The sequence below is a fragment of the Genypterus blacodes genome, unplaced genomic scaffold (assembly GCF_046128005.1).
Source record: "Genypterus blacodes isolate CSIRO-AG114 ecotype Tasmania unplaced genomic scaffold, CSIRO-AGI_Gbla_v1 ptg000107l_1, whole genome shotgun sequence".
NCBI lineage: Eukaryota > Metazoa > Chordata > Actinopteri > Ophidiiformes > Ophidiidae > Genypterus > Genypterus blacodes.
Genome location: NW_027466911.1, coordinates 221,049 through 233,039, shown reverse-complemented (window position 1 = coordinate 233,039; position 11,991 = coordinate 221,049). Strand labels below are relative to the sequence as shown.

The 11,991-nt window shown below is 43.5% G+C and overlaps 1 protein-coding gene across 1 annotated transcript; it reads right to left on the bottom strand.

Moving 5' to 3' along the window:
- Nucleotides 1-597: 597 nt before the first annotated feature.
- id4 (inhibitor of DNA binding 4) lies at nucleotides 598-2,757 on the bottom strand. Its single transcript, XM_076160862.1, has 3 exons — nucleotides 2,004-2,757; nucleotides 1,418-1,484; nucleotides 598-626 (listed from the first exon to the last, which is right to left on the bottom strand). The coding sequence occupies exons 1-2, from the start codon at nucleotides 2,403-2,405 to the stop codon at nucleotides 1,437-1,439; spliced, it is 450 nt and encodes a 149-aa protein (XP_076016977.1). The 5' UTR covers nucleotides 2,406-2,757; the 3' UTR covers nucleotides 598-626; nucleotides 1,418-1,436.
- Between the last annotated feature and the right edge of the window lie 9,234 nt (nucleotides 2,758-11,991).

The window sequence follows — 11,991 nt, the reverse complement described above, 5'->3', positions numbered from 1 at the left end:
AATATTTACATAACCAAAAAATGTTTTAATAAAAAATATCTTATAATTACAATAGTCTATTTTAAGCATATAAGTTTTCCTTTCACATACATTTATAGAACATTTGCTTCTGTATGTACAATCTTAATTGTCTCGACTCAGAATTGTTCTTCTTTACAATATCAAACATTTGAAGATCACAGGGGAAACCTCCCTGTTCAGCACAAATCATCTATTTGAAACAATAGATGTCCTAAACATGTACAATGATTTATCTCAGTTTAGTAAAGCTTTAAACTGGAGTCATTTTTATCTATTTCTTGAAGCACGTTTCACAGACTGATCTCATACAGTATGGTGACAAAAGGGGTTTCTAACAAAAACTAATCAGCACGGGAATTTCACTCCATTCCGAGTGACGTGAAGAAAAACTTCGATGAATGTAAAGAAAGGAGGTGAAGGGGCGAAGCTTACAGATTCCCTTTATCACGGGAACCAAAAGAATTAGGATATGAACAGCAATTTTATTTGTGTTGAAATTCCTCCCAGCAGTTTTGAAATCCCCCCTTGTGATTGTGCCTCCAGTTGGGTGTGAGTCCCTGGCGAAGCTTTGCTGCCTTTGGAGCGGCTCTGGGCAGCCTGCACACCTGTGGAGGGGATGAATAGAGGCGGAGAGGGGGGGAGGGAGGGGTGAACCCAGAGCTCCAGACAGACTGGCGCCAGCGACAAAACTGAGGCCATGCTTGATCAACAACCCAAAACAAACCAGGTCAAACAACCACATGCTACTGGCTGCTGGGCAAGACAGACAGGACCCAGCTGAATGTAACCGAGACCACACTGCACCAGGCCCCCGGCTCTAGAAGCACAAACTGGGACACCCGCTATGCTTTTAGACCGTGTTTTAACCAGGTGTGTTTAGATACTGACGTAATACTGCTCACTCCACATTAATGCCTGTAAAGCCGGTTGAATGGGTTGACAGGCAGAGAGAGCTTGAGTGTGAGAGAAAGAGAGCGAGGGAGGAAGGAGTGAGTGTGTGTGTGTGTGTGTGTGTGTCTGTGAGAATGAAAGAGAGAGGGCAAGCTGAGGTTTTAACCCTTCTCTTCTTCCCAGATTGCTACACCAGTGACAGTTATTGCGCAAAGCACAGCTGCCTCTGAGGTTGCTGCCAATTTCATGTTCCCCAATTATTGTTTTTCCTGAGGTCTACTGACTCCTGAAAGCACCACACAGCCTGTCAGTGTGCACTACCTACACAATAATCAACTTAATGGGGACATGGAACACCACTTAACCAATATTTCCTCCTGCCCACCGCCCTGCAGCCCAACGCATTGTGGTCTGTGATCATGCAGCTGTAACCTCACGTCTGACTTCTGACAGGAAATATAAAAAAAACATTGAAAATGATGACAAATATTGAAAATCAACTTACCGATGCAGTGCTTTCAATTTCAACGGCATAAAAGTGACTCATCTGGCTTTTTCACTATTGATGTCCTCTACAAAAACAAAGGAAGGAATAAAACATATAAGAAGGGTTGGATTGTTGCTTCCATGGACTTCACTTCATAAATTCAGAAGACTTAAGCCTTCAAAATAAAATGATATACAGCAGAGCAGCGGGAAATGAGCAGGCTATAGCTCACATAATAAATTCTCTTATGGCCTATTGAATAACCAATGTGCCTTATTGTGCGCAGTGGAGTGGGCTGCAGCTTGAGCCACTTCACCTATCCTGGGATAAGGTGGGCCTTTGCCACGCACTGGAATTATCATGCAAATCAGAAAGCCCGCAATCAAGTGCGCAACCTAACAGAGGGCCAAATGTGTTTTTGCGCATGATTTTCCCAAGGCGGAGGAGTAAGAAATGTAGCGTTTCTATCCTTCAGAGTCTTTTTCTCTCCCCTTAACACTATAAGGACAATAAGACATAACGGGCATGACGCGCTTTGTCTCACTCTGAAGGGCGGACGGTCTATTCGAATCCCGGATGAGTCTCCTCTCGGGTTAAAGTTTACCTGATGGTGGTCGATGTTGAGTACCGTCAACGGTGTCCGGCTGGGGTTGGAGGCTGCAGCGGGAGGAGGAGGAGGAGGAAGAGGGCAGGTCCCGGTCCGCTGTGGCTGTGCTTGTTTATGGAGAGAAGGGTGCGTCTCTAGGGCCAGCTGCAGGTCCAGGATGTAGTCAATGACATGCTGGAGGATCTCCACTTTGCTGACTTTCTTATCCTGCGGTATGGTGGGCACCAGGCGCTTCAGTCTGCTGTAGCAGTCGTTCATGTCGTACTGCAGGCAGAACAAGTCCTCATCTTCCATCCTGCACCGGGCGATGTTGAGGCTGTGCTTCGACAGATAGTGGAGGGAGAGCTGGCTGCTGTTGGAGGAGGAGTCCTGGGGGTGGACTGGTGGAACAGCCTTCATTTTAGATAACCAACGGCTCAGAGAGAAGCAGGAGGAAACAATCGGACGACTGGTAGCTGAAGATGTGAAGATTCAGATTCAAACACGACGCTGTAAACACGGCGGAGATTCTCTAATCAGCCTGAGAGAGAGAGAGTCGAATAAGCCAGACTGCGTTAAATCGAGTCTATCAACACATCCCGTGGAGCCGCGCAGCTCCTTTCACTTCACGAGTGTCGGTGTGGAAGGAACGAATAGCTTTCCTACATATATAGAGGCGAGGGGAGGCGCCAAGCCAGCCGGCTGACAGATCAGGGAGAGAAGCTGGTCAATCACGGGCAGCGCGCTGCCCACCGACCCGCCGACGGAGCCGAGAAAAAGGCGTGTCTCATTCCGTGTGAGCTGCGGTGGGCTGAGCGTGTGTGTGTGTGTGTGTGTGTGTGTGTTTGCGAGAGAGAGGGAGAGCGCGCGCGATTAAAGCAGTCAATCGCACATTATCATCCTTGTTCAAAGTAAGAACTCTCGCTCGTCTTCACACCGATCACCTCTCACAGATTGATTCACTGCAGACGTGTTGATGTATAAAATCGACTGATCCAAAGATGGTTGTTTATTTTCATAACTCGTGAGTTGAGTATTCCGACGTCATTTCAGTGTTTTTGTCATTGGTGCGTAATTACGCACAGCCTTTGTATTGATTACTGAGTGACACACACTCCTGAGCCAAACCACCTTAGATGCTAAACAACGAGGGACTGAAAATGAGATCGATTAAGAAGAAAGCAGCTGAATGGATACCATTGATCAATACTATAAAAGTTTTACTGTTCAATCTTCCTTTTTTATTTATTTTATTTATTTATTACAGTGCCTGGATGAGTACATATTATATTTGTACCAATAACTCACAAGTGAAGTATAAATATCATGTGGCACTTTATTTATAATGATATTATTACTTATATTTTATTTATGATGGTGCTACTTTATCGTATTTGAGATGAATTGTCTTCATCAGCTCTTCATCACCACCCAGGATGGAGCATGATGTGTGTGTGTGTGTGTGATATGTGGGCCCTCCTTGTCATTCTTCCCCCAGCTGTGTGTTATTGTGCCTCCTGCATTCCTTCAACCCCCAGGACTCGTCCCTGCTCCGCTCCCTCTATCACAGCCGTCGCTTCACTGGGTTAGACTGCCTGGCGCCACATCCAGACCCATCCATTGACACCAGGAGTTTGCTCTTTCTTTCTTTCTTTCTTTCTTTCTTTCTTTCTTTCTTTCTGTCTTTCTTTCTTTCTTTCTTTCTTTCTTTCAGGCAGGTTGCCAAGGCAACATGGATGCTGGACCTACAACTCCAGTTCTGCCAGATCCCTGTGTTTTCAGCCAGGGTGCGTTTGGGGCCCCGAGGCCCTGAGGCCCTACAGTAGACGGTTATGACACCTACCTCCGTGCCTCTTTTGAGGTTTAATGTCCCAGACTTTATGGGAACCACCACATTCTCCTCTACCATGCCATAGTGAAAGGCTTAAATGAGTTTAAAATCGGTATTTCGCTCAACTCTCTGTTTGCCTTTTGCCTGTCTCTTGCGCTGTGTTTTCTGTTGCCATGGGAAGTGAATGTTCTGCTCAGTAATGTGTGCAACAGTGTTTAGTTCAGGGGCAGCTTCAAAGGGGTCAGTGGTATGACTCTTTTATGGGAACCTTTCCACTAGAAACACAGTGCATGAAGGTTACAAGTACATGACAGAGATGGTCTGAGGAAGAAACACTATCCTGATTATTCTTAGCAGGGACTCACTAATTGTACTGTACAGCATTTATGTTTATAATGAAACGCAAAGTCTGAATTTAGCTTTTTGAAGGTCTTCAATAGATGACTTTCCCTCAGAAATAAGTTCAGTTCCGTAGAAATACAGTTTGAACTTAGAACATCTAAAGTGTACGTACCATTGTTGTACCATTGCATTGCGTCTTTAGGTTTAAAGCAGGTGTGGTGGGTGGATGTTAATTTTTGAGATGGTAGTTGCAAGTGTGAAGTTCAGTGCAACCGTCCTCTACTGTTGTTAAAGTATTTGTAGTTGATTAAGGTTCAGGGTATAACCTTGTTAAAGAGTTTGGTGTGTTGGGTGTGTGGTTAATGTGTGCAAGCAGGAATGTAAACAAGCTGCACTTTGACTCATCGTGCTCAGTAACCTTGTTATTTTCTATTCTTGTCTGTCTTTAGCCCTGTACTCAGTCATGATGCGTTTATTGACCTCAAGTTTAGCCAATGCAATATTTCAAATTAGCTCAGAACAAATGAGGAAACACAAGTGTAGATTTTCTCTTATTGCCCTTCTGTCTTTGTGTTTGTTTTTACTGTGGTTCCTCCGCTTGTACTTCTCTAATTGTGGCCCTTCTGTCTGTACTTCCCTAAAGGTTTACAGCAGTGCTGATTGGGGACGACAGCATGGTAACTAGAGACTCATTACTAGACAAGCCTGACAGGTGAATCTCTGTGTTTGTTGTGACTACATAGTGTGGAGACAAAGATCAGAATAGGAACGGAATACACTTACAACCAATGTGTCCTGTTCATTTCATACATGTAGTTTAGGAGCAATAAAGCACACCCTTTAAAGTATTTCAAATCAACCCTCTTGTTGTGAGCCAATAGTGCAGGAGAAGTGCAATAACCAAACAAAAAGTGGAACTCGCGTGATGGCCACATCTGTATTAGCAGCTCCCCTGGGTGGTGGTTGTGATGGTAATGGGTGTTGACATACTCAGCTGACTGAGATGGCCCAGTACCATGCTACACCACAGACCTAAACACACAGAGACCAATAATCCACTAGAAAATTCACCCCGTCTTCACATAAACGCATACAATTCAGTTAAAGACAGTGATGAAACCGGACCTTTTAAACCAATATCCCCACATAAATAACCACAGGGTAAAGAGAAATACTAAAAAAAAAGACTATACACGACCATAAAAGGAATATTGAAGCCATTGGGTAAGAGAGAAGGCTGACTGATTAGCCACGTCTGTAATTATCTTCAGTACATATCTAGACATGTTACATCCAGGTGCAGGGCAATGAGGAAATGCACAAAACCCACAGGGCAATATTTCATTCAAACCTGAACCATGCTGTTGTCTGCTTATGCTTCCTAAAGCACAGAAGTAAACTCACTGCATCCAGCTACAGAGTACGTGTATCTGTATCAGTATTAAGGGTTTCAAAGTCTACAACTTACAACCACTGCTGTATTTGCACCTCAACAACCAACCTGACAAAGAGTCCCTTAATATCCATAAGGGTAGTGGTTCTCAGTCCGGGTCCTTGAAGCCCCCAGCAATTCATCTCTTCCTGCTCTATCAATGCCTATTTAGCTCAGGATTGTGTCGCCTAATATCAGACTATCGCCAACTACAGACCACGTGAACACACCTGAAATAACTAATCAGGATAGCATGCGGTGCTGGCGATTGGGAACCACTACACAAGGGAGTCATTTTAGTCAGAAACCACAAATCATCTCCGGTCGGCACTAGTACAAGTTTCAAACTACTATGATTTTGGCAGTGTATCATTTATACCGCAAGCAACCAAGGCCAAACCAAGGGCATCTGTATTTTACTCATGAAAGTGAAAGAAACAGCAGCACTGGTACGCCTGTGTCGCCCTGCACATGAGTGACATATTAGGTTGAAGTGAATACCACTGAATATATAGATATGAGCTAAACTGATAAGTGGTATTTAGATTAGAATAGATTCAACAGTATTGTCATTGCGTATGTCACAGGAACAAGCAACGAAATGCAGAGGAACATCTATTTTTGTAAAGTGGCAATCATCACTATACAAATACAGTTTTACACTTACACATCAAAGTGTCATACCTCAGTTTAGAAAGGATGTGGTTGGTGCTGACACACACTTTCCTCCCTTCTCTCCAGCTGCCAAAGTTTGCACAACATGCCTGAATCCCTCACGGCTCGTCTCTGGCTGTATCTAAGCACCATCTAAACACTCCACACATGGATACAGCAGCTCACATTTCGCAGGATTTCTTGCACATCAGCTCACGAGCTCTGATCTCACACACACACTGTCCTATTCCACCTGACAGTTTGTCCATAGGCAGTTGCATCAGCTCATTGTAGAATGAAATCGTGAGGTGTAAATAAGAGCATACAGGTGGAATGTCTTATTAGTCTGTCTGCTTGTGATGGGCGCTCTCTTTCCCTATGTATCTCCAGGTGGCACAACATTTCTGACTCCCCGAATCAAACTAATATCTAACATTAACATGCAGAGTTCCTGTCTCTTATATGTAAGAAAGCTGGTGGTTTCAGTAGCCACGCTTTTTTTTCTTGATCTCTCCAGGTGATACAGTTTGCACAACATGTCTTATTCCCTGATGGCCTCCCTGCTAAAACACAACAGCTCTCTCTCTGTCATTTACACAGGTGCATTGACTGTTTACACTGCAATCTGAGTAACCATCCTGGCACATGCACGCACATACACACCTTTTGCCATAATGGTATGCTTTATTAGCAGTGGAAACCTAAGTGATATCAGTTACAGGAAAGTGAGAGACAACTGCATTTTGGCTCCTTGGAAAGTTTTTCACAGTCTAAAACAGGTACATGGTGGTGCATTGTGTCAGCCAGGCCGTCAGCCCTGTGGGAGAAACTTCCTCAGATTAAAAATAGGGAAGGACAGAAACTCCACTCCGATAATTCACTTTTACAGGCTATCTGTGTGCCAGTCTGCATGTGGGGTTTGTGTTTAGTAGCCATGATAAATTCTCATATTAGCTGTACTAAAAGTGGGAGCTCTGATCTGGGTCAGACTCATTTAGATCATAAGTAGACCAGTCAACTCTAATAGCATTTATTGGTTTCTCATCATGGCCACACAGTTTTTCATACTTCCCCCCCAGCTGCTACTTTCTGTTCCCAATCTGTTCACATAGTGGAAACAATCCTGACCAGGAGTTTTGAAATCCTGTTTGTACTCCAAACTGTGGAGACAATGTGCTGTAGGTTTGTGAGTGTGTGTGTATGGAGGTCTGTGTTTGTGAGAATAACAACAGGTGCACCATTGTTGCTTCCTGTTGTCCATTTACGACCCTGCATGCCGTCTCTTCAACAAGCATCAGAACATCATACAGGTCATCTTTTATAATGACACCATATTAGCCTGGTGTTCTTTTGAAAATGAAAGAGTGACTCTCCTTAGTGGGAGTCAGGTGCATTTAGATTCTCTTGAGGGAGCGACAGAGAGAAAGCAAGAGAGAGAGAGGAAGAGGGAGAGGGAGAGGGAGAGGGAGGGAGAGAGAGAGAGAGAGAGAGTTCATATTATTGTCAGTCACAAAATGAAATAGGCGCTCGAATCAACTTGGACAATGCACAACAAATGATTTGTCTTTGTTGTGTCATAGAAGAAAAAAATACAAAAATCAACAAACAGAAATAATACATTGGAATTATGCTTTAGATTTTATCAATTGATTGACTAAATGGACAATAATTGAGTGTCACCCTTTCTGTCTGACTTCCTAGTGCACTGTGAAAGTGACCTAACCAGACTCCTCTTGGTTAAACTATGCATATTTGCTGTGTGCATCATGTGTCATTGAACACATTAAAGTGCAAACATTGGTGATGAAAAATAAACTGAAATGGAGCAGTGAATGAGTAATAGTTGTCACAGATCTCCTTTGTCTGTCTGTTGTTTCTCCTTGAGTATTTTCCTCTCCATTTTAAGCCCCTCCTTCTCTCTATCTTTTCCTTTACCCGCCCCTCTTTGCCTTCTTATCTCACCTGAAGCTTGCTCCTCTGACTAGCCCTTCCTTTCATGTACTCGCCCTGTGTGGCTGTCCTTTGTCTGTTCGTCTCAGATTTTCTGTAGAGAGATCGGCTGCATGTTATTCTGTGATTTACTTGCCTGTGTTTTGACTCTCAATTGTGGTTCTGCCTTACATGACTGCTGTTTGCCCCTGCTCCTCTTTTGGATTCTTCAATTCTGCTGTGTGGATTCAACTAGCTCATGTGCCACTGTCTGCCAGCTTCACGGTAATATGCTATTACTTTACTGAGGAATTCACCTTCCAATGTTCTTCTACACCTCATATTGATCTCCTTGACCTGAGTTGGGTTTTTGGGCCATTCTGGGCCGTTCTATCTAGACATATCACATGAAAAATCAAATATTTCCAAGCCTGCAACCTAAATCTGATAATTTTACGACCTCTTAAGTGTTAATAAACATCAGTTAAAATGGATAACTGTGTGTTGAGTCTTGCTTTGGGCCTCTGTAGCCCCGGGTCAACTGTGGAAGCCATAGTTGTATCTAGCCCTAAGTTGTGCTTGATGGTCACTGTTATTACTTTGGATGATGACACTCAAGCCCCACTTATGGTGCAAACTTCTCACAAGGTGCAACACTTTTCCCTTAAAACGTAAACACATATCTTCTTGCTCAAAGCCAATGACTTTTTGTCCAATATACATGACGCCATGATGAGACTCAGCTGCAAATTCCATGACAAGCTGCAACAAGTGATTACAAACAATTGAATGAAAGATATTTTTTACAAAACACGCAATTCCTACATGATTGTATCTGGAGTAGCCGCTTAAAAGGGTCAGCTACTATAATTCTAATTCTGCCTTGCTTCTGATCACACTCTGTTGCCATGGAAACTTATGGCTCCTGGCAATCCTGGTCCGGAGCAGCATACGTTGGAGCTTAGACAGGCAGAAATACAAAGCACCGCCTCTTGACCAATCAACCCCTTTGGAAAATAGGGTCACTGTTCCTGCAGGATTCCCTGGATGTATGTATCTGTAGAGGTTCCCTTTGTATACAGTTGGGCGAGGATATTTAGATACAACTAAATCAACTTCATTTCCTCCACGCTATTGATTAAATATACACTTCTTCCTTGCTTAGCCGTACGTTTGACACTGCTAGGATTGCTAACAAAACAATGACAATAATGTTCAGTCTAAGGTACTGATCATAGGTGATATTCAATCAATAAGATACAATGACACTGAAGACGACGTGTTTTTTGCGACTTGTACAATTGAACCAATGGGTGAGATACAGGCTAACTACTGGGATGGAAGGAGTACAAAACAATGAACAGGTAGGTTATCATATCACGCAACCGGAACCGATCAACTTATCCCTCTCCTGCCTTTTCTCCAAGTTCAACTTTCTAGTTTATTTGTCATTCCAGCCATATCTGTAAAAACACACACAGTAAGACGAAATTGAGTTTCTCAGGACCAGCGTGCAAAGGAAGAAGCACAAACAAACGATTAAAAGACAATAAAAGCAGCAGTTTAAAAAGAAGTGCTGTACTATTAAAGTGCAATGTAGTGCTGAAGTAAAAAAGTTATAACAGACATAAGCATTAACACAATGAATTATTTTCAAAAGGTAGCTCATTCTGTGACTGTACAGTTGCAGAGAGTTCAGTAGTCTTATAGGCTGTGGGAAGAAGCTGATGCACCTTCTGCCTGTTTTTATGGACCGATGTCTTCTGACTGACAGTATGAGCTCAAATAGTCAATGAGGGGTGGGAGGAGTCTCTGAGAGCTGTCTTACAGCACATGTCCTTTTAAAGGTCCTCAAAGGAGGGGAGTGAGACCCCGATGACCTTCTCAGCCATCTTCATGACAAGCTACAAAGTCTTCCTGTCAGACACACTACAGCTGCCCTACCAGGAAGTGATGCAGCTCGTCGGGACACTTCACAGTGCCATGATAGAAAGTGGAGGGGATGGGGGTCGAGGTCACACCACATTTGGTTGTATACTTTTTATCTAGTGTATCAACACTCACACTACATTTATAATTTACATACACATCAACGTTTTGGAGTATTTGTGATCTGTTGGTTGATAATGTATGTATGTGTATGAGGTGAGTCCTGCCATTGAGGTAATGCACATGAAGGTGGCTTAATCTGACTAAGACACCTTTGCTTGAATCCATTTACAATCACAAAGTATAGGTATGTCACTCAGAGTAAGCATACTTTTAGTAGATGCTGATTTCAATCATAATATTGATTTGGTGCTTTGGTTTGAGTGAAATCGAAAAGTGTTTTTGGTTTGACTCAAACAGATCGGTCATCTATACCAAGACATTTTAATCCACATGAAAAGGAAAGCTAAAAGAGACAAATTCCAAAGAGAAAGTGTCCAGAGAAAGAGGGATGAAAACACGAGGGTGTGAGTTAATGAGAGGCTCGACCCCGTGACCTGTAGGGTCATTAGAGGGTCTATGATGCTGTGTGGTGACAGATTAGAGCCCTTGCATTGCTGCTTGGCTATTTAGCACACTTCTGTTTGAGGGAATGGGAAGCAGTTGATGGAGGGATTGATTTATGGATTGATTGCACGGGGCCGCCCATCAGTGGACATGTTAGAGACCACGGGTTTTTAAAAGGTTTACTCTGCTCTATTTTATTTTTTTTTTAATCTGTCAAGTTTATATTCTTTTAGTTGTTTACTTCTGTGTGTAAATGTTCAGTTACAGAACGATAACCAGGATCAAGAGCATATTTTGAATTAAAGCACATGTTTTGCCTGATTATTTTGTCATATGCTCTAGAATGAAATTCCAACAGAGACCCTCAAGCTCCTTTTCATTAAGAAAAGTTCCCATACATAGCCCCTCACTTTGCACACGCTTTTCTTCCTCGGATAAAAACCCTCTCTTTCTCTTTCACCCCGTTCTTCCTCAACACTCCCACCCCCTCTGATTTTCTGGAGGGACTTTAAGGAGGAATGTCATTCAACACATTCAACCACACGCCCCCAAATCTCTGCTGCAAACATGTTCCCACTGATTCTCTCAAAGAATTAATTGCTCCAAATAATCTCACCATCTGGTTGTGGAGGTCCATACCTATGAGGCTGGTTGCATTGCAGAGGTTGGGCCTATTCAGACCCCCGTAGTGCTGCAGTGCTACAGAGGGAGAGAGAGAGGGAGAGAGGGGGAAAGAGAGAGAGAGAGAGAGAGAGAGAGAGAGAGAGAGAGAGGGAGAGAGGGGGAGAGAGAGAGAGAGAGAGGGGGACAGAGAGAGAGAGAGAGAGAGAGAGAGAGAGGGAGGGAGAGAGGGAGAGAGAGAGAGAGAGAGAGAGAGAGAGAGAGAGGGGGACAGAGAGAGAGAGAGAGGTGGTGAGGCTTGCCAGGAGGCTGAAAAGAGGAGGGAATGACAAAGACCACCATCTGCTCGTCTTTCTTGTTGGCGACCTTGCATGCCAGCGGAGACCCCGCATCTCTATGATCCAACTGCAGACCACTGAGTGGAAAGTTATTGAGAGAGTATGCAGAGAAAGAAAGAAGAGAAAAAAAAACTGGAGGATGCTGCTTCACTCACATCACTTCCTTCTTCCCCTTTTCCTCTCACGGTCTCTCTATTCGTCTCTTTTGCATGCCATTAAACCGTCATCCAAATTATATGCAAACCTTTGAAATGTTGCAGGATAAGATGCAAATTAGGAGTGTTTCCATCAGCTATAGTTCAAAGGGAATCACACCCGATGTCAGGAGCCATATGTCATGCTTCCATCTGAACAGAGAAACAC